This window comes from Felis catus, chromosome B2 (genome assembly GCF_018350175.1).
Source record: "Felis catus isolate Fca126 chromosome B2, F.catus_Fca126_mat1.0, whole genome shotgun sequence".
NCBI lineage: Eukaryota > Metazoa > Chordata > Mammalia > Carnivora > Felidae > Felis > Felis catus.
In genome coordinates this window covers 117056579-117079613 of record NC_058372.1, presented here as the reverse complement: position 1 = coordinate 117079613, position 23035 = coordinate 117056579, and the positions used below count along the sequence as shown (strand labels likewise).

The following is a 23035-nucleotide window of genomic DNA, read 5'->3' as shown; positions in this document are numbered from 1 at the left end:
GTGTGGGGAGGGACGGGGCCTGTAGTATGTTCTAACTCTCCCCAGAACATACAGATGAGAGCAAAAACATTTTGCTTGTTTTCTTTCAGCATCTGGTGAAATACATGAGTGTTTTAAAATGTTTACCTGTAATCACTTATGGCATAAAATATATTACATCATGTAGCCTAAAAGGTTTATCTCATTTAGCTGAAGAGTTGATTCTATACCCAAGAAACTTAAAATATTAAGCTGCGCTAAGGACTTAGTCTCTATATACTCTTTCTCCTCCTGAATAATAAAGATAGACATTCTTGCTTCGTCATCTCCCACAGCATTAGAAAAACTCCTACTAATGAAAGCTTTTTATAGTCTCAGAAGTCTGATGAATCCTGAAACTGGGTCATCGTCACCTGTTCGCTGATCTTTTGAGGACTTCATAAACACACAGGTACTTGCTCAGTGGTTCACCTTTAGCTATGAAATTTATACCACTAACAGTGAAAAGATAATTGTCAACTACACGCCTCATAGCCAGCTCTGTTTTGGGTGTTAAACAACGAGGATGTTGTATTGGAAAGAGAATTTGGCTAACTAAAAAGTTAGTCCACACTTTTCCTATTAACTAACTGAACTACCCACTTTAGAGTACTTGACCTCTCCGGGTCAAAAACGTTCTCACATGTAAAATCAGAGTTAATCTAAATTTTTTTTTTTTTTACTATTACAGTAATTAATATGTGTTCCTGAAGCCAGGTAACTAAAAACAAAACAAACAAAAACAAAAAAACAAAACAAAAAAACCACACCAAAAACCTCATCATTTGTAATTCATTTAGAATTATAAAAAATCATTTATAATCACTCATAATCTTAGCACCCCAAGAGAAGAACTGTCATTATTTTGGTTAAGTTTCTTTCCATAATATTCTTTAAAAAACAATACCAGACATCATACAGAATAGTAAACCTGAGTTTTTTCACTTGCCAATATTAAATATTTTTCTTAAATATTTACCATCATATACAGTAATTTACTTTACCTATAGCTTACTGTGCTTGTTTGCAATCTTAAATACGATAAACTGCTATGTTTTCCTTATAGTTTTTATCCTTGCATATTCCCTTTGGTTAATTCTCCTAACATAAATTCCTAGGACTGAGATTCTTGAATTAAAGGGTAAACAAGCTTCAAGACTTTTGTGTTTCACCAAACTGCTCTTTAGTGGCCGAGACACATTCTATTCCTACCAGCTACACATGAAAAAAAATACAGAAAAATACAAGAAAATACACGAAAAAAATAAACTTTTCTGGAACCTAAACCAAAACACTTATTTTTTGTTCAATTCTGACCAATTTGATTTTTAAAAATAGTATCTTGCTTAGTTCTACATTTCTTTGAATCACTAGCCTAGGTTATCTAAAAAATACTTCTAGTCCTAAAATACTCTGATTGCTTTATGACTTCTACTATCACACCAAGGACAATTAATAGGAAAATACACTTGAAAAAGGTTAACAGACTCTGCACTGTTTATAACTTCCAAACCACTGCATGATTATATAATCTTAAAAATAGCTAATTAAACATTAAAATTTCTGTTTTATACAAAACCACATTGATACACGTTTTCCATGTTCTTCTATAATTTTTTATATACTATCTCATTACAGATAGTTGAATATGTGATTTATTTTTTATTTGCTTTTAAAGTTTTTAATGTTTATTTATTTTTGAGAGAGAGAAAGAGAGAGAGCGTAAGGGGGTGAGGGGCAGAGAGGGAGACATAGAATCCGAAGCAGGCTCCAGGCTTCGAGCTGCCAGCGCTGAACCCAATGTGGGGCTCGAATCTATGAACTGCGAGATCATGACCTGAATGAAGTCAGGTGCTTAACCGACTGAGCCACCCAAGCGCCCCAATATTTATTTTTTTAAAGAGCATAAATTTCAACTCCTAGAGTTTAGGGCTGTGACTTAGTTCTGCCACTGCCAGAATTAATAAGTAATTCATCAACTCTTCCTGAGCCTCCGCTTCCCAGATAAAATCGTGGTTGTCACATAAACCCCCTGCACTGTCACCACCACATATGTTGAATAGTGGAAGAGCGCTGTTAGCTGGTAAGGGCCGGCAAGACACCACGTAGATCTAACATCTTGCTGTTTTCACAGTGAAGTAAGTGGAATGAACAGGGCTCTCGTTTGAGGACAAAGGAAACACAGAAGCCAGAACCAGAGATAACTTCTAGCTCACCTGGAACCGCTGTTACACTTCACTTCATCACCCAGGACACGACAGACCGAAGCCACCTTCCTGAACATTCGCTTACCCTCTGAGAGGTACTTCGCTTTTATTAATCCAAATCTAATTAAAACCTGACTTTCTTATACAATCATTTCTCTTTCCTTGTCCTATATGAAAGGGCTATCCTTCTTTACTTTTCTTCTGAAAATTCTATATCTAATATAGCCCCATCAAAATTAATCTTCAAGTTTTCAAAAAAAGAGCATTGTATTGGAGAATGATGCACTGTATTCAGAAGAAATCCCTTTCTTATCTATGACTTTTCACATTCTGAGTGTGTGCTCGGAAAAAGAAAGTAGATACGACATATTAAATGTCAGTCATAACTAAAGAGAACTTCTTGCATAGATTAAAGGAAAACACTGGATAAATACTGACAAAGATGTACAGCCACTTTATTTTCATATTCCTGTAGTCTTACTGATTTAATTCTAGGACTTCACAAATTAAGTATCTGCCGAAGTTTCCATCCAAGTTATCTTGTAACAAAAGACAAAACAGAACCACAACAGAGAACACTCACTTTTATTCGGTGATCATCCGTGTCTGCAACTGTTGCTACTCTAATAAACATAGGATTTCTCTTGTCTATGACTTCAAGCTTCATTTTTTTCTGGAATCCATGTGGAGGTTTCTGCCATACAGAAAATTTTACATGGTAAGATTCAGAGGAAGAGAAAGTAGGCTCTGTGTCACAAAGACAGAATAATAAGCTATTTACAGAATTGACCTTCAAACTCCCAAGTTCCTACAGTAGCTTTGGACCTCATTGTCCTTATCAAAAAAACACAATCCCAAATCACACGGCCAAACCCTGAAGCAAGAGAAACAGCCTGAGCACCCAGCCGGAGGAAACAGAAAGCAAAAGACCTTAAGAGAAAATGCAAAATATTGTGGATATTTGATTAGGCATAGGGAAGGCAAGAAGTTTTTCTCATTAGTTAGAAGGAGGAGTCTTGAGGGGCACCTGGGTGGCTCAGTCAGTTAAGCCTCTGACTTTGGCTCAGGTCGTGATCTCACCGTTCGTGAGTTTGAGCCTTGCGTCGGGCTCTGTGCTGACAGCTCAGAGCATGGAGCCTGCTTTGGATTCTGTGTCTCCCTCTCTCTCTGCCCCTCCCCTGCTCATGCTCTGTCTGTCTCTCTCTCAAAAATAAATAAACTTTAAAAAAAATTCTTTTTACAAAAAAGGAGGTTGGGGCGCCTGGGTGGCGCAGTCGGTTGAGCGTCCGACTTCAGCCAGGTCACGATCTCGCGGTCCGTGAGTTCGAGCCCCGCGTCAGACTCTGGGCTGATGGCTCAGAGCCTGGAGCCTGTTTCCGATTCTGTGTCTCCCTCTCTCTCTGCCCCTCCCCCGTTCATGCTCTCTCTCTGTCCCAAAAATAAATAAAAATGTTGAAAAAAAAATTTAAAAAAAAAAAAAGGAGGAGGCATCTTGGCAAAAATCAACAAGCATAAAAATTATTTATGAAAACAGAAGAAAGAACATTAAAGTGGCAGAGATGTGACAGAGACTAGAAATGGCCATGAGAACAAAAAGCAGGAGACGTCTTTAGAAAAAGAAAATTAGCCATCAAAACGTATGGGATGAAATCACTCTTGTAAGAACAGGAATGAGAAAGGAAGACCTCTCCTCCCACACCTTAGCTAGCTCCACCTCAGGACTCAGCAGAAACCTGTAAACCTCCGGAAAAGTGGCAGGATGTCGAAGGCAAGCTCAAGGGTATGTTGGGTAAATTGCTTAAACCATCTGAGCCTCACACCACTGTTCTGTGAAGTGGTTGTAACAAAACTGTGGCTCCGAGAATTAAGTGTGAAAATTACGCAAAGGATAAAAAACAATCAATGCCAGGCACCTAAAGGCCAAACTAAGGAAATCGTAGTTTTCTCTCAGGTCTCAGTGTGACACGAGACATGCAGACTGATCTCGATACGATTTTATCGAGTTCAAGCAAAGAGCAATGCGGTTCTTTGTATAGCTTGAGATAAAGTTAGAGAGTCGGGTAAAAATTCCTAAGTAAGGCAGAACTCTAATTATCCATTTTTAAATTCTAAATTTACTATCATATGGAACCATACACATTCTTTTACATGGCTTTTCTTCACATAATATACTTCTTTTCTCAAAAATATTTCATGTTCTTTTTTTTCCTATTATTTGGGCCCATATCCCTAATTAATTCTATCATTAGAAACCCTAGCAATTTATACACAATAAATCATTTTAAAAAGTGTTACTTATGATAGACTATGCTACATTAAAAACATTCTTAAAATTCTTAACATATTCTTCTTTAAATTTATGAAAAAATAGAAATGATTAAGCAAGTTGTTAGAAAAACGAAAAAAATTTAAAATGCCTCTCATCACTTATTCTTCCCTTGCCGAGAAATGAGGTTTCCTTTGAATCTTAACAAGTTATATGTAAGATGCAAGGACTCTGGGTTAGAAACATACTACAATAAAAGCAAATGGCCTTATATTTTGATAATCAAACATGCTGATTAATAGCAATAAAAAGAAAAACAGCATGTCAGCTTGCCACAAACAAATCCAAAGGAATTCTCAAACACAATTTTTATTAGAAAACAATGTCCTGCCTTGTTTCGGTTTTTCGGAGTATCTAGCTGGAAAAACAGAAGTTTGCTGTAAGATCACAACTCATTCCACACCAATTCAAGCAGTTATTTTCCATGGAGACAAGTTCAAAATGAGGCCAACGACAAAAAAATCTCTGTAATAATTTTGACTTTCAAAACTGTAAGAAGTCAAAAACATCTTTTGTGGTCTGTTTCCCTCCTCTTCCTCTTTCTGGCTCAGTAGTACCGTCTCTGTTCTGCAATTTCAATGAATGAACACTATTGCCAACACAAATGAATGAAATAGTGCAAAATGTATTAACTCACCACTTTGAAAGCTCTTGCAGGGGCAGGTAAAGAATTGGTTTCTTCTAAGTATTTATCCCAAGAAAAATGTTTCACATTTGGATAACCTAAGAAAAAAGCAAACCCTGTTAGGTTTAACCAGAACGACAGAACCACAAACTGACCTATAAAATTATGAGATATTGTTACCATAATCTAGGAAATTACGTTCATGTTCCAAATAACTTTACAGTGAATAACACACTCAGACCTAACTGTAATAATTACTTTCATCTTGATCATGACTCCTCTTCTATCTTTTAATGAAAATATAACATATACAAAAATGCCCTTTAATGTGCAATTCTACTTCTACTAATATAAAATCTCATGCACACAAAGACAAATGCACAGCTGTCAATGAAAAAGTGTAAAAATAAGTTTAATAATAATACAGAAAATGTGCACATATATATATAGTACATATGAAATAGAAAGCATTTATTAAAAAGAATAAAGCAGACTTACATACACTAATATGTGAAATATTCCAGATATGTCATCATACTGTTAGGTCAAACAAGCACAATCAAGTCATGGAACACTATTCATAAAATAAAATATGCAGAAAGAACTATCCCTCCTTCCTCCTGCCCCCTTTTGTTTCCTCCAGAGTCCAAAATCCATTAGGCAGACATGAGCAGGAATTAATAGTGACTCAGTGTGGTGGGAAACTGGCTACTTAAAAAGGACTGAAAAAATTTGTAAATATACTGCAGATAAAGGAAGGCAGGTTTCTCACTGACTGAAAAAATAGAGAAAGTAGCAAACTAGAATAAACTTTGTGGTCTTGGATATGAATTGGAGCTAAGGATATAATTCTTTGTTTTCAATGTCGAAATAGGTACAGAAATGTGCATAAATATAACTTTTTTACATGAACGTATTTCCTAACTATATCCTCCGAGAAACAGAGGCAGCGTCACCCCGTAGCCATCACCACATCCACTGTTTAGATTTTAGCTTGAATCAGGGAAAGTACGAGATAAGCCTTGCTGTGCCAGAAAGAATGAAGTTCTCAAAGAACATGTCAAAGGACATGGTAACTGACTTAAAGGGACTCCCACGGACCAAATCTGGGAAAATCGGGACATGAAAGTAAGCAATGCTGGTTATGGCTTATAACCCCTTGATGAAAACAGTAATATATGAATCCATGCAGACAGAAATAAATTAACCAATGAATAAAGAGGAAGATGAAAAAGCTATTCTCTGCAGAATAACAACTGCTTATGTACAAGGAATGATGGTATAAAAAATTAGCATTTAGCAACTGTCAGAATAATAATTCATATGAGAAATATCAACAGATGTTAAAACTAGTGAGTGACATGGGGATGAAGCACAGGGTATTTACACAATCTCCAAGTATCTCTCCACAAAATACTTAGTACTTACAGAGAAAAAAATAACTATGTTAGTGGAGAAGTGAAGAAGTAATTGACCATCTTGGTCAATTAGCAGTAAAAGATCAATAGTGAGACAAACTGACATCCGCTCAGGATGCAGGGAGAACACGGTGCTGTTTCTGTGATGTTCCTGCCCAAATACAGAACCTGGATCCAATCATGAGGAAACGCCAAGCATACCCAAATTCAGCAGCATTCTACAAAATGACTAATCTCTAATTTCCAAACACACTGACGTCATGAAAGTCGAGGAGAGCCTAGCTGAAGGAGAGTAGAGGGATATGACAACCGAGTGCAATGTCTGATCCTTTTGCTACAAATGGCATCACTGATACAACTGATGAACTTGAATGAGTCTCTGGGTCAAGGGTATCGATGACTTCCATACTATTCTTTCAACTTTTCTGTACATTTGAAATTATTTCAAAGTAAAAGCTTAAAACTTTTTTTTAATGTTTTATTTATTTTTGAGAGGGACAGACAGAGCGCGAGTGGGGGAGGGGCAGAGAGAGGAGGAGACACAGAATCCGAAGCAGGCTCCAGGTTCTGAGCTGTCAGCACAGAGCCCAATGTAGGGCTCGAACTCACAAACTGTGAGATCATGACCTGAGCCAAAGTCAGTCACTTAACCGACTGAGCCACCCAAGCGCCCCACAAAATAAAAGTTTAAAAAGTATGCAAATATATTTCTATAAATACAAATATTTTACAACATATTTTTAAGGAATGTATCTTGCCCAGTTTAAATAATATTAAAGCTGATTGTACACGCATGGGTGTTTGTGTATAAACAGAGGCAGAATGATTTTTCTGGAGAGATACAAGGACAAACTCAAACTATTATGAGACAGAACAACTGTTGTCTCTACTTTCAGTCTAAATTTAAAAAAATTTTTTAATGTTTATTTTTGAGAGAGAGAGAGACAGAGCGCAAGTGGGAAAGGGGCAGAGAGAGACACACACATACAGAATCTGAAGCAGGCTCCAGCCTGAGCTGTCAGCACAGAGCCTGACACGGGGCCTGAACTCACGAGCTGTGAGATCATGACTTGAGCTGAAGTCGGACGCTTAACCGACTGAGCCACCCAGGTGTCCCAAACGTTCTAAATTTTTAAAAACAAGCATGTATTAATGCATAATTGCATAATTCAAGATAAAAATCATTTTAAAAAGTCATAAAGGCTTTAATTTTGGAAACAGGAGACAATGCTACATATTTGGGAAAAAAACATGAACGTGGGGAGTCCAGCAGGGCTGATCCATGAATTAACAGGAGGGGCAGAAGAGCTGCTGTCTAGGAACAGCAAGTGACTAGGGTCCTTCTCAGACGGGACATCAGAGACCCTGCCAGGAAGCTACCCTCAGGGACAGGGACTGGACAAAGGGCATCTTTTTTGTCATAGCACCAAGGTAATATCCGCATAGGCCTTACAAACCGTTATTTGACAGTTTCTTTTTAAACTTGTGTGTGTGTGTGTGTGTGTGTGTGTGTGTGTGTGTGTGTGTGTGGTAAAATATACAGCATATAAAATATATGATTTTAACCATTTTTAGGTGTACAATCAGTGGTGTTTACTCATATTGCTGTGTTTGGCACTTTTGAACATGAAATTTAGATTTTTTAAATGTGTCAAAAAGCTATGTTTTTCTTCTCTTCCGCTGATATGAAAGTCCACAGAGGGAGACAGAGGACTTGGTGATCGGCTTCGCATTGGAAGTCAGCAATCATGCCTTACACCACCCGTTCCCACGGTACTTAAGCCACTGCTGTGACGACATAACCAAGCACTGTTACTCACTGGTTCTGTGTTTATTTACCAGACTTCTGATTATGACCATAAAGGTGGTAAAGAAAAAAAAATGGACCAATACCAAACTGGGAAATCCTTACAGCAACTCCGATGGTAACACTGACACCAGGTAAGTGTGCGATCGACATTCACTGACTGCTAACAGTGTGTGAAGCACAGGACACAGGAGAGCTGTCCAGGAAAACCTTCCAGGCAGCTCCATGTCTGAGCCAGGCAACTGTTAATGTCTTGCTTTACTAACACTTTATGGTTTAAGTTAAAGCTCTTTCATCTTCAAAACAGCTCTACAAATCAGTGAGGGACAGGGGCTTTGGTTCCTTAACCTAGGAGAAAACTCAGGAAGCCGAAGGGACTCATCTCAGGCATCCCTGGGATGGTTGGTCCCCTGGCTGAGGAAGTGATCAGACACAAAGACACAGCACCACGGAACTGGAAACAAGCTTCCCCATGAAATCAGCTTTTCGAATGGAATGAGACAAGTATCGGAAGCTCTAAACTGAGGCTTTGATGCATCTGTGCTGCCGGCAACATCCACAAATTAGCTCTTAGCCAGCCGAGGGGCTACCCTTTGCCTGTGATGACGGAAGTTTGCATCACTCACGTGAGTACCCATAAGCAACAGGGCAGTTGATGCTCTGTATCCGTTGATGGCCCTGTCTTTTCACCCAGTGATAGCCCTGGCACCTTCAACAGCGACACAACTCGGAAACTCACTGTCTTGGTTATGATGAAGCCAAAGAATCCGTTCTTTGGCATAAGAAAATAAACTCAACATGACATAAAACAAAGAAACAATTTGTCAGCAGGTACACTGTTCTCCATCACAGAGACAGCGAAGCTGAGAAGGGGCCGCGGGGCCAGAGGCAGACGGCTGAAGTACCTGGAAACTGCAGAAAACGAACAAGAGGTACTACCAGCATAAAGGTGCAAAATCTGTTTTCGAGACTACACTCCAATAGAAAAAGGAAAACTGAATGTTTAAGTTCTGATCCAGGTTAAAAAAAAAAAATCTAAAGCCTCAAGTACTCACTTAAATGTGAACATTGTACTTTTGTCACAATTGACTGTGACATGTGGGTCAAGGCTCCACCCACAAATGCGGTCCCCTATGTCCACTTCTCTACATTCACTAAAGCTTTAGACACCTGACTTCTGTGGTCAGATAATATATTTAAATGTGTATGAACGAAAAGTCTAGAAATGAATGACAACTTGGGAAATAAAGATCTTTTTAAAAAGAACTTTTCATTTTCCAAAGAAGACAACCTTTGATACTCTGTTATGGACCAAGCCAATGTATACACTTTCAGGTGTATCAGGGGTCAGCAAACTACCATCTGACCAGCTGCCTGTTCTTTGCAAGTAAAGATTTACTGCAGCGCAACTATGTCCATTCATTTCTTATCGTCTGGGCTGCTTTGTGCATTAAAACTGGAATTGAGTGGTTGTGACAGAGATGTGTGGCCTACAAAGCCAAAGTTATGTACTATCTGGCCCTTTACAGAAAAAGTTTGCAGACTCCTGATGCATATGAAGAATAGTATTAGACACATAATAAACACAAACCTGGAGGAGTAATGAGTGTCCTTCTATGTTCTTTACACCACCCGACTGGATGAATGTGTGGGCTCGATGCTTCACACCTGTAGGTTATATAAATCACAAAACTGTAACGATCAGGATCAATTCTCAAATACAAATAAATGTGTACATAAATAATCATATACACAGGCAAGCTAAAGTTATTTCAGCATCTCTAAGGGCAAACGTGCGAGAAGCCCGAAGCTCGATCACCCTCGAAAAACAAACACGCTTCTATCATCTGTTAGAATGGCAGCGGCCAGGTATTAAGAGGAGGTATTCCTTTCCTTTCCTCACCTCTTTCTTCTCCTCTCTCTCGTCTTTCCTTCAGTCAGGCATGTATTTTTGCAAGACCTCTTTATCACTATGCCTTATCTGGCATCTGATTCGTTGCTCCTAATCAGACTTGTTCCATGTATTCCTCATCGTACACACAACTTGTTTCATTCATTCATTTGCTCACTCACTCATTCAAACACTGAGTGCTTATAATGCACCAGACACTGGGACAGGCACTGAGGAGACAGCAGCACATAAAACACATACGAAGTTCCCGCTTTTGTGGAGTCTGCGGTATTCCGGGAAGAGATAGGAAACAAATTAACAAAATAAATACTCTGGTGGCACAACGCGATGCAGACAAGAGGTGGAAGAAGGAAGCAGAGAGCAAACATGGAAAGATACTCCTTTACACGGCACAGTCACGGCGGCCTCTCAAATAAGGTGACACCTGAAGAAAGTGGAGAAAGAACTGAGCCACTCAAATGCACACTAGAAAGCCAATCCATGCAGAGAGGACGCAAGTACAAAGGCTGTGTGTGGGGCGGGAGTCTCACAGATGGGTCAGGAACACACTGAGGGAAGCAGAGAACAGGAAATAGTATCAGGAAGGGCCTTTAGGCATGGTAAGGTCTTGGGATTTTATTCAGAGAAAAATGATGTTTACTACAGTATCATGTAGGGGGTTTTAGGCAGAAGAGTGGCATAATCTAATTCATGTTTTTAAAGTAATTATTGTGACTGCTTTGCAGACAGCTAACCACATTGGAAACCGAGATGAGGCTTTTGCAAGAGTTGACGATGGAGGCCTGAACCAGAGTGCTGGTGGTGAAGATAATAAGAAGCGATCATGTTTTTGGGTCTGTATTTTCAAGGAAGCACCAACAGGATATACTGGTAGATTTGATACAGAATGTGAGTGATATGAAGAAGTCAGGAACATCCCAAGGTTTGGGGCAGGGGCCACCAGAAGAATGTAGGACCATTTCCTGAGATAGGAAGACTAGAGACACAGTCTATGGCATTCCAAATGGTGAATGGAGAGGTTTTTGCTTTTTGTTTTATTAATATGTTTGACAAACAGGTAAAGAAGTCAAACAGATAATGAGCATGAAAATCTGGAGTTCAAACACAAGATCAAGGGTAAAGATGTAACTGTGGGAGCATCAGCATTTGGGATGATGTCTAAGGTCATGAACAGAGATGAGGCCATCCAGAGAACGAGTATAGAGAACAGAAGTAGGAGGCAAAGAAGCCCAAGAAGAAATGACTAGAAAATAAGAGAAGGAAAGCAAGAAGAAAGAAATCAACTAAGTTAAATGCTCACGCTAGATCAAAGAACAAGAACTGATTACTGGATTTACCAATGTAAAGTTCATTAACATTCTTGGCAAGGGCTGTTCTGGTGGAGCTGGAAATAAGAAAGGGCAAAAGCTGGAAGAGGGTGGGTTTAAGAGAAAATGGAAGGACAGCAGACAGAGTCAGCTGGTACAGAAAACATATTCATTCAAGTAGCTGTTTTAAAAGGAAACAGAGACCTGTAACATTAGCTAGCCAAAGGAAACTTTTGTTTTTTGTTTTTGTTTTTTCAAGTTGGGAGATACTCAGGGGGAAGCTGAGTGAAGAATATATGTAAATTCTCTGTACTACTTTTTTTAAAGTAAACTCTATCCCCAACGTGGGGCTCAAACTCATGACTGTGAGATCAAGCATCGCATGCTTTACCGACTGAGCCAGCCAGGCACCGCACTCTACACTATTTTTTAAGTTTAAAATTACTTTAAAATAAAACTCTTTTTAAAAGATGGGAAGTATTACTTCATTTATTCAAGAAATACATGCTGACCAACTACCATGATCAGGGTAGTGTTCTATGTGCTAGGGCTCCCCAGTTATCAAAAAAACCTGCCAAATCCTTTCTCCTGTTTGGATACTGGTAGAAATAATCAACAAAGAGGGATGACCTGGTGAGGAAATGGAACCCTGTGTGTGAGACTGGGCCCCTGCGCACACCCACCGTCACAGAGAGGGTCCTGTCGATGGGTAGAGATCAGGAATACACCCACCAGACAACAGTGGGAGCACGAGGACGCCTCCCCTGACTGTCTTTTTCTTCAATGACCAGGACACAAGGCTGTCAGTGGAGAGGGAGGGTGGGAAATGGATGTTAAGAGACGTCTGAGGGAAAAAGGAGTGGAACTGAGTGGTATGGAAGAACAGACAGGAGTCTGTTTAGTAGGATTGTGGGGCAGGCCTTAGGGCTCACCGGAGGTTAGCAGTCATGAATGTGAAGTCAGACCAGTGAGCATGTCGTGCCTTTCTCTAGCCACATTCAACCACTCAGGCACAAGCATGAGGTAGGCACAAAGTTAGTTGAACCAGGGTTGGGGTTTTGCCAGGCAAACACAACATAAGGCAGTGGAGGCTATAGTTACAAAGGAATAGTTATAACAATACTACAAAATAAATGTAGAGGTATCTAGAGACAGATCACAATTAAAATCTGTAAAGGACAAAAAAAAGAAAAAAAAAAAGAAAAAAAAAGTTGGTAGAACAATCCTCATTGGTGTCCTCAAACATAAAGGGTGTAATGAAGTTAAAAAAGAAAATCAGGGCCAAACGGTCAAAATATTTAATGCATCATTAGCATCCTTAAGACTGTGAAATTATACTATAAGCAAACAAGTTTCAAATTATTTAACCTAGCATTTCCTAAAGATACTTAACTATGAAACACTGCTTTAGTGGGCAATCCATTAACATCACGTGGAACACCAGTGTTCTGTAGAACACACTTTGGAAAACAGTGGTCTAATGGATGCCAAAGAGTCCAGTGCTGCTCTTTTAACCAGATCTGTTGAGTCTACCCTGAAAGATCAGCAAGTCTCAACACAGCCCTCTGGATGGAAAACTAACAGATAGAAAGCCAGAAAGATAACACAGTGGTTAGAGTTTCTGGTGAATAAAAAACATCTTATGACTAGTGAAAAACAAAGAACATTCTAAAAAATGCTCTAGGTGAATGGGATATAGTTACCTCTTTCAAACCAACTTACACATTAGTAGCCCTGAACAGTAAGTAACAAGTGAGATGAGATAGCTCCAATTTAATGTTGATTTTTCTCGGAATTATTTCACTGAAAAATATCTTTAAATATTTATAAAGGTTTCTTCTTTCCTCTCCCTTTATTCACTTGTTCTCTCCTACCACCCTTCCTCACACTATTATTTTTCTTAATCTATGTATTAGGGTTATGTGTGTCTGTGTATGTCATTATTTTAGAAATGTGAAAGGAAAGCAAGCACTGCTAGGTCAATGCAAAGTTCATACAGCAATTGGTACATTTCTTACAATGATATATTTTCATAAAATGTTTTTTAATATAATTCCTTAAAACGCATTCTGTTGTGGGAATGCAAACTGGTGTAGCCACTGTGGAAAACAGTACGGAAGTTCCTCAAAATATTAAAAATAGAACTACCCTATGATCCAGTCATCATACTCTTGGTTATTTATTCACAGAATACAAAAACACTAATTCACAAGGATATATGTGTCCTTTTGTTTACTGCAGCATTATTTACAATAGCAAAATTATGGAAGTAGCCCAAATGTCCATCACTGGATGAATGGATAAAAAAGATGAATGGATCAAGAAGGTATCCCATGATACACAATGGAATATTACTCAGCCATAAAGAAGAATGAAATCTCGCCATTTACAACAACATGGATGGATCTAGAAAGTGTAATGTTAAGCAAAATAAGTCAGAGAAAGACAAATGCCATATGACTTCACTCAAATGTGGAATTTAAGAAAGAAAACAAAGGGGAAAAAAGAGACAAACCCAAAAATGGACTTAACACTAGAGAACAAACTGATGGTTACCAGAGGGGAGGTCCGGTGAGGGGATGGGTGAAACAGGTGAACAGGATTAGGGACACATTTGTCATGATGAGAGTAATGGGTAGAACTGCTAGATCACTACATTATACACCTGAAAGTAATATAACACTGTATGTTAACTATACTGGAAATGAAATGAAATGAAATGAAATGAAATGAAATGAAATGAAATGAAATGAAATGAAATGAAATGAAATGAAATGAAATGAAACGAAATAAAAGTATTCTGTTATAAACTGTATAAACAAGGCTATAAAGCTCTATTTCTAGCTATTCTATTCTTTTCGGAGACAATCACTCATGGATTATTACTCATCATGTATTGCATAAACTTCAGAGAGATTGTTTTTCTTTTAGAGAAAGGTGGTAATTCACGTAGGGCTCATTAAAAATAATAATAAAAAAAACATATACAACATTTCTAATATTTTTCTTCGGAGTCTAATAGAGCCATCAAATAGTTTTTATAATTACCTGCCAGGCTTGTGGTGATTAAAGTAAGAACATGTGACATTGCTAATTCCTTTGATTTTATTGTGTTTCTCTATAAATCGCAATTTAGGAAAATACCGTGGTGTATCTCGGCCACACGCTCCTGTACTACTTGAATCTTTAAGGTTTTAATGTTGCCTAAATATCGATCAAAGGCACCATTTAAAATAAACAGGAAGCCGTCTCAAGAGAGAAAAGAGAAATAGCCCTGTTTTCATCTACTCTGTCCATCAGCCAACAACACTTCATTTAGAATAAAGCTGGAAGGCTGGGAAATCCTTTCTGCTACCAATACTGTAAAATAAGTCATCTCTTAGTCCCATCTAGTGTTCAAAACCAGAAATGTAACCAGAAAGGATTGTAATTACAGAAGAACAACTAATGGTGAAAAGTTCGGTAGTCGATCACTGTTCCTTTCTTTTGGGTTTTTAGGTATATCATCAAAGAAGTCCTGTCAAACATATTTTTTTTTAAGTCCATTTCACAAGTACGTGCGAATTATTCATGAAGGCTGCAAAGATCCAGTCAGTCAACTGGAGGACTTTGAAAAAGGTCAGAAACCAAAGAAAGAAATCATGAAAAGCCCATGTTTATAAGGATGAGGTGAGCAGATGCTAAAATATATTCATTTCATGGAAATCTAAAGAGGATAAGTGATTTTGCCAAGCCTTCCAGGTGAAAAGAAAGAGATCCTGGTTTTATCAAGTCTTGGCCAAAAGCTGAACACAATGCACACATGCTGGGTTCTGCAAATCTAGGCAGAGAGTCAAACAAGAACAGTTCAAGATGCTTCCTTAAGGAAAATATCCAAGTCCTCATTTCAAGCCATAATGGTTTCGATTCTTTGAAGAAATACAGGACACTTGGCCTTGCCTGCTCCCTAAATCCAGGGCATGACTGTCAACTTATTTCCCAGGGACACTTTCCTGGCTCCAATATGCTAACTCTTAGGGGCCTCCGTTACTCTGTGTTTCACTGCTAAACCCCAAACCTCACAGGGCTGAGTTATCTGGTTCTTCCTTTCATCCCTAATTCATGTCCAATCCCATTCCCCACAGTGGCTGGTTTTAATATTATTAATTTGCTTCAAGCTTAAAACCTGATTCTTCACTAACACACGGACTCCGTGGAAAAGATAAAGGACATGCCACCTCATTACCCTACTCAAATTTTTGTCATTTCTTCATTTTCTCTGGGCTGAGAGGGAAGGGAACTCATTTCTCCCCGTTAGCCCCTCCTACAGGACCATGTATCCCAAATTACCATCCTCACGGTGGCCTCATTTCTTCAGCCTGAAAACCAAGTTCAAACGTCTCCTTGTGCAGAACACCCTGCTCTGACTGTGGACTCCCTCCACCCTGCCACCCACCCAACAAGCAATAATCAATTTTCACCTTCAGGGCCAAACCTCTTTGCCTGAAGTCCCATACAGTCATCTCTTCAACCTTCTACAAAGTCACTCAAATAGACTAGCTGCCATTCCCCAAACATACGTTTGTCTGCTCCCTTGGGGCCTAAACACAAGCAAATACTTTCTTTGGCCAGGACTATTCCATCCCAACATCTAAGTACCAATTCCTATCATCCTTCATGCTCCAGCTCAAATCCTACATCCTCCAATAAGCCTTCCCCAAGAACCCTCCAGCGAGTCAGTCAGTCCTTCCTTCCACGTGCCCCCTCAGACGGGAAGTGGTGGGTTCTAATAACTAAGCACAAACCACCTACCCTGCAGCCTAGACAGTGGTGTTTGTGTTTCTACCCTTCCACAGACCCTGAGCCCCTCAGGGCAGAAGCGTAGAGCTACCTACATTCCTTTCATCTCCGTTAACTCATTACCTCCACCAAACCATGCTTCCCCAACGATGACAAAACTCTTAACTTTGACATTGCTCTCAGAAATTGACAATACAGGGGGTGCCTGAGTGGCTCAGTGTGTTAAGCGTCTGACTCTTGATTTTGGCTCGGGTCATGATCTCATGGTTTGTGAGTTCAAGCCCCGAGTAGGGCTCTGCACTGACCGCATGGAGCCTGCTTGGGATTCTCTCTCTCCCTCTCTCTGTGCCTCCTCTGCTCTCTATTCTAAATAAATAAGTAAATTTTTAAAAAGTATTTAAAAAAAGAGAAATTAACAACACGCTGCAAACTCTTCAACACTACTTTGAGGAGACACATAATATTGCTATTGCTCTCAATTTATAAAGGTAAAAGAACTCCATCACTAAAATTAAACTGAAGTTTGGAGTACACTTAGAGACAATCAGGAAAAGGTCCTAGCCCCATGCTTGTTCTACTTCAGTAACTCAGTACTTCTCGTTTTCATTGATCTACTTGTTGACTTTTCTGCCCTGCCTCACTGGGACACTGGACTGAGATTCAGGGAAAGCTGAAGCTGTAATTCCGTTGTGACAGCTATTCTACTCCATCATCTGCTAAGTCCTGCCATGCCTTCCCAGTTCCCAAAAGACCAGATCACATGCAAATAAGAATTCCCCAAGGAAGGTTCCTTGCCAGTGCCTGGGGGAAGAGAGGGGTGCTCCTTCACACAGCATGCTCTGTCGTGGAGTCCAGTCCTCGGGCAGCAGGTGTTGAGGACAGCCTACGCACAGGGGCATCCTCACCTCAATGGCTGCTTTCCTCCCCATCTTTCAAGCCCTTTCTAGGTCTATTCTGAGATACTTAGGATTATTAATTAGTCTAATGACTGTCAAGGGGATAGAATTAAGCCGCTAACAATTACCAGGAATAAAAGCACATAGGAAACCTAGAGGTAAAGCAAGTTTTATTCTAAGATACAGTATTTTCCTTTCGTAAAAAAAAAAAAAAAAAAAAAAAATGACTTCAATCCTGCATTAAGTTTCCATTTTCCTCTATGGAGGGAAAAAATGTTTTATTGCAACTAAATATGTTTTACCACAAATGTACCCAGACTTATACAGGTGCCCCTTGAACAACAGGTGTTTGAACTGCACGGGCTCACTAACGTATTTTTTTTCAATATAGTACACTACTGTAAATGTGTTTTCCTTATGATTTTTTTACTAGCATTTTCTTTTCTCTAGCTTACTTTATTGTAAGAATACAGTAAATAATACTTTTACAAAATACAAGTTCATCAACTGGTTATGTTATCAGTAAGGCTTCCAGTCAACAGTAGGCTGCTAAGTATGGGGAGAGTCAAAACTTATACACAAATTTGTGACTGCACTGGGGGTGAGGGCTCCTACCCCCAACACTGTTCAAGGGTCAACTGTATATGTTTTCAATATCCACTAAGGTAAAAAGAGGTAAGATCGCTATCCAATTCAAAGGGGAAAAAAATCTAAATAAATAAACTTTTTAAAAAAAGGGGGGGGGGATGCCTGGGTGGCTCAGTCGATTAAGCATCTGACTTTTGATTTCGGCTCAGGTCATGATCTTATGGTTCATGAGTTAATGTCCCACATCAGGCTCTGCACTCAAGCCTACTTGGGATTCTCTCTGTCTGCCCCTCTCTCTGCCCCTCCCCCACTCTCACTCTCTGGCTCTCTCAAAATAAAGAAAGAAACTTCAAAGGGAAAAAAACAATCTCACTTCCCAACTATTTTAAATTGGGAAAGCGATCCAATTTGTAACCTCAATTACATACCTAAACAAGTAATTTATGCAGATAAAAACCATTCCAGAATTCAAAGATCAAAGAATATACTATTTACTAAAGCTGGAGAAATTCCAGTGCACTTTAGCAATTTTCAATGTGCCTTAATTGGATATTGAGAAAGAGAACACACTGTACTCTTCTTCTGACAATTAATAAAATATGGTTTCATGTCAATAGTATAAGTAATTCCTCAAAGTACATTCTGTCCTAAAAATAATTAGTTTGTGCTCATAAAAGTATAAAAATCAGTACTAAAAGAGATCAATTTTCTTCTCTGCTCTTTCTAAAAAAAGAATCCAGGATCTTTCCTATTCCCCAGGCATTTGGAATCAAAGAAAACTGAATGTGACAAAATCTTCCATGCTTTTCATTACTTTTTTCTAGAAGAATGTTTTTATTTTTACTTATTTTTTATTTTTTTAGAAGAATGTTTTTAAAGGAAACACACCTCATGTCAAATAAATGACTTACACTTTTAAAACTCTCTAATACTTCTAAGACCACAAAAATAACACACTAACATTTACCCATTTTGTTTAAATCAGACAAAAGCTAAAAAACAAAAATCTCCCTAAATGAATCAGAACTTTAAAACCAAAAGTGCTCATTTTAACCAACAAGTGCTTTAAAGTATCATTCTTTTTTTAAATTATAATTTATTTGAGTAATCTCTACATCCAGAATGGGGCTCGAACTCATGACCCTGAGAAGGTCACAAGCTCTTCCAACTGAGCCAGCCAGGAGCCTCTAAAGTGTCCCTTATTAATGACAGGATTGGATCTGGTCATCACTCTGGGACTGCCAACATCACAGTACATCCAACACCGGAGGGGAGAAACACATTTGACTCCAGAGCAGATTTGCAGTGTTACTAAATTTAAAGTTTTCTCATCCATTCACTCATTCAAGTTAGGTATAGATAATTTTGAATGAAACAAAAACCACCAAGAAGAACTATGAGCAACAGGGGCTCCTGGGTGGCTCAGTTGAGCGTCTGGCTTTGCTTAGGTCATGATCTTGCGGTTTGTGGGTTTGAGCCCTGCGTCGGGCTCTGTGCTGACAGCTGGGAGCCTGGAGCCTGCTTCAAATTCTGTGTCTCCCTCTCTCTCTGCCCCTCCCCCGCTCACACTCTCTCGATCTCTCTCAAAAATAAACATTAAAAAGAAAAAGGACTATGAGGAACAGATGAACATGGTAAGCAATACAAGAATTCAATTAGCAAATCCAGACTATAGGAGACTCAACAGGACAAACGATGTGATATCTTCAATAAAAGTTACAAGGGGAGTGGCGCCTGGGTGGCTCAGTCAGTTAAGCGTCCGGCTTCGGCTCAGGTCATGATCTCGCAGTCCATGAGTTCGAGCCCCGCGTCAGGCTCTGTGCTGACAGCTCAGAGCCTGGAGCCTGTTTCAGATTCTGTGTCTCCCTCTTTCTCTGACCCTCCCCTGTTCATGCTCTCTCTCTCTGTCTCAAAAATAAATAAATGTTTAAAAAAAAAAAAGTTACAAGGGGAAGGGATAGAGAGGAATAGAAATCTATTAAAAGAGATCAAGTGAAACATCAAAACAATCACAAAGTGTATACCTTATATAGGACCTAAAACTATCAAACCTCAAAACAAAAACAAAAACAAAACTAAGGCAATTGGGAAGAATGGTTAAGTATTTAGTGACATTATGGCATTCATAACATTACATATTTGAAGAAAAAGAATCCTTATCTTTAAAAGATACATACTGAAATATACACAGATGAAGTGCTATGATACTGAAATCTGCTTCAGAACAATCCTGGAGTTAGGATTTTAGGAGAAGGAATACAGAGAGAACAAGAGTGAGAAACACAAATGGTAACGGTTGTGTTAAATTGGTAACGGTTAGTGTTGTATAATGGGTGTGGGTACATTTTTTTATTCTACCTTTGTACATGCTTGAAATGGTCTATATTTCAATAAAAATGTTTATGGCAAACTGAGTAAAAAGACATCTTATCGGGAGATTATGCTTTGCAGAAAAAAGCTGAGGAAAAACACACCAAAATATTCAAAAGTACTCGACTCTGTGTGGTGTAATCATGGAACTACTTGTCTACACTTAAAAAAATCTGTAAAAAGTATGTATAATGCATAATAGAAAGCATTTTAAAAATGTGAATGGCAAATGGCTTTCAATGCCTCTCCTTTTTAAAACAGTGTAAGGAAAACTGATGAGTGTCTAAGAATCCAATTTGAGGGGTAATGTTAATTATTGATGGTTCTACTCAATTTTTAAACGTATGCATGCTAAAAAGTAAGGTTAGGAAACAAGCTTCCCTCAAATGTAGCAATACCTATACAAATTAATATTCAGTTAATACTGTAATGTTAGCCATATTTTATAAAGATATCTGTCACTGCTCTAAAATGTTCTCATCGCCAGTGTCCTAGGAAGAAATTAAACACTTCAGAAATGCCTTTCACCAGGAAACTGAATAGTAACGATCAATCAACATGAATTAGATATGGGAATCATTATTCCCATTGCTTAATCAAAATATGATGACTTTATTTTAAGTACAGTTATAGAAGTTTATAATATATTGTTCCTATTACTTAATGCAGTATATCCTAAAACTCTAAGGATTAAAAACAATATTCCTCAATTAATAGGTTTGTATTTGGCAATTATAAATGGTTAAAATTGCTACGGGGAATAAAAATATGAAGGAAAATTAACATGTCTTCTCAGAAAACAATAAACGACACCCAGGATGAGGGGGGAGGTACGCACCTGCATGCACTTGTACGTGCACATGTGCTGGGAGGAAGGTACACTGTACTTCCGCAGCAGGAAGTGAGTGAAAATACAAGGCACAAAGTTAAACTGAAGGCTGCTATTTAGAAATACATGCCATGTGAAATAGGGAAAGAGTGAAAAATCTGAAATGTGAAAGAGTGGGACAGACCACTGCTCTTTTTTGTTACAAGCTCTGCATCATCTTTGTTTTCCAACCATGTACCAGGTTGACCTGAATACACCTGCGAACCAAAGCACACAGCAATGGAAAAGGTCTCACCAATAGTCATAGCTCTCATCCCAGTTGTCAAAATGTACCAGGAAACGATTGTCCACCATATCTGTCACCGTAGCAACACAGATGAACGCAGGATTCTTTTTGTCTACGGCTTCAAGCTTCATTCCAACTCGAAAGCCTGATGGGATCACTGTCTACGAAACGTGCAGATTTAATTAGAGATAAGCACACACTTAACAGCAAGATCTGCACCCTCTCTACACGTCCTGCTCCAGGACCTGGCATGCATCAGCTATGTTCACGTAATTTAAAGAGCATGTACCAGTTTTATGCCAGGTCAATTTCCAACAAGCAGCAAGAAGGGGGAAAAAATGCCTCACTGGTACATCCAAATAACTATCTGGACCTCAAGACTAAGACACCCACAACCTCACAGAGTTTAATTAAATTTAATATGTGTTTTGGACCGCAGTTAGACAGCTATACTAGTTAGGCAAGTTTTCTTCGCCATTTAGTTCACTTTTTGTTTTTCTTGTTCTTGATTACAGACTTAACAATGAAAATTATTTCATGCAAAATATGCACTTCATCAAGCTAGAAATGCGTATGAGTCAGTACAAGTTCACTCCCATTTCTGAAATGCTCTCTCAAAAGAGTACTCTACTGAAAGTAGGTCATCTTCATACATGAGAGGCTGCAAATTATTACAACTTTTACCTAACACTACAGATATTATTCACAATAGCACCAAAAGAACTGGCTGGATACATACAGCCATTCAAAACAGTTGGTAATATAAGGAAAGCCAAACATTACCAGCCATCTGGGACGTGGAACTAAGACAATAATATAGCTCAATAAGATTTAGTGCTTGAGGTGCAGTAAAATGTAAGCATTCCTTAGAATCTCGTGTGAGGAAATCTATCTGAACTCGGAGAAATGTACTTGGATCAGTTATGCCAATCATAACACACGAGTGTTATTTCTATCCCTCTTAAGAAAAAGCTCTGTCCAGACTTAAGTATACAGATACTATTCTAACTACTTTAAGCAGAACAGATGTTATCTCTCATTTTACTATAATTATGCAGCTATCATTCCAAAAATGTAGACAGCCACGTACTGAAAATGTTAGCATACATCCCACATGAATAGAAGGAGCAGGCGTTAATGCTGCACAGACACTGGGACAGTACATTTTAGTCCTGAAATTATTTACCAGGGTTCTGACCACAGGTATTTGAATATTCTGAGGTAGACGAATCCAGAAATAGAAAAATTAATTGCTTCTTGGATACCAAACACAGAGCCCAAGATTCAGTTATGTGCTAGCAATGCACAGAATTGAAGATGATGGTTCAAGGCAGTTAATCAAATCCCTGACTGATCTCAACATCAGAGATCCAGACAGGGATTAGGAAACGTGGAGCGGGCCACTTAAGTTTTCCACCTAACTGACCTTCCTCCCTTGTCTTGACAGAGAATAGCTGCTGACAACGCAGTATTTACATTTCGGCAATTAAGCTCTCCTCTCGATTATGAGATTTTAAAATAATAATCTGGCTCATTAGCTCTATTAGTTACCTAAACACACACACACACACACACACACACCCCTTCAGTTCTCTAATTCAACGTGGCTTATGTCTAATTTGATCAGAGAATCTTTCAGCCATTAGACAGATGCTCAAAACAACTGG

At 38.7% G+C, this 23035-nt stretch overlaps 1 protein-coding gene and 1 long non-coding RNA gene across 14 annotated transcripts in view; one reads left to right on the top strand and one right to left on the bottom strand.

Moving 5' to 3' along the window:
* Positions 1 to 23035, bottom strand: part of L3MBTL3 (L3MBTL histone methyl-lysine binding protein 3) — a 126467-nt gene that overhangs the window by 52708 nt on the left and 50724 nt on the right. For all 9 annotated transcript variants that reach the window (XM_023254347.2, XM_023254343.2, XM_023254344.2 and 6 more), the window contains 4 exons: positions 21378 to 21529; positions 9993 to 10069; positions 5189 to 5274; positions 2809 to 2919 (listed from right to left, as the gene is read on the bottom strand). In XM_023254347.2, coding sequence (XP_023110115.2) covers positions 2809 to 2919; positions 5189 to 5274; positions 9993 to 10069; positions 21378 to 21529 — 426 coding nt within the window. The remainder of the gene's footprint in view (positions 1 to 2808; positions 2920 to 5188; positions 5275 to 9992; positions 10070 to 21377; positions 21530 to 23035) is intronic.
* LOC109499892 lies at positions 267 to 21459 on the top strand. Of its 5 annotated transcripts, XR_006598282.1 has the most exons (5): positions 1876 to 2320; positions 8437 to 9333; positions 11039 to 11146; positions 15119 to 15289; positions 21324 to 21459. It is a non-coding gene; the product is annotated as an uncharacterized LOC109499892 (long non-coding RNA). The 5 variants fall into 5 exon arrangements; XR_006598280.1 differs by lacking the exons at positions 15119 to 15289; positions 21324 to 21459 and adding an exon at positions 267 to 430 and having other exon boundaries at positions 2153 to 2320; positions 11039 to 13630; XR_006598283.1 differs by lacking the exon at positions 21324 to 21459 and having other exon boundaries at positions 1877 to 2320; positions 15119 to 15839.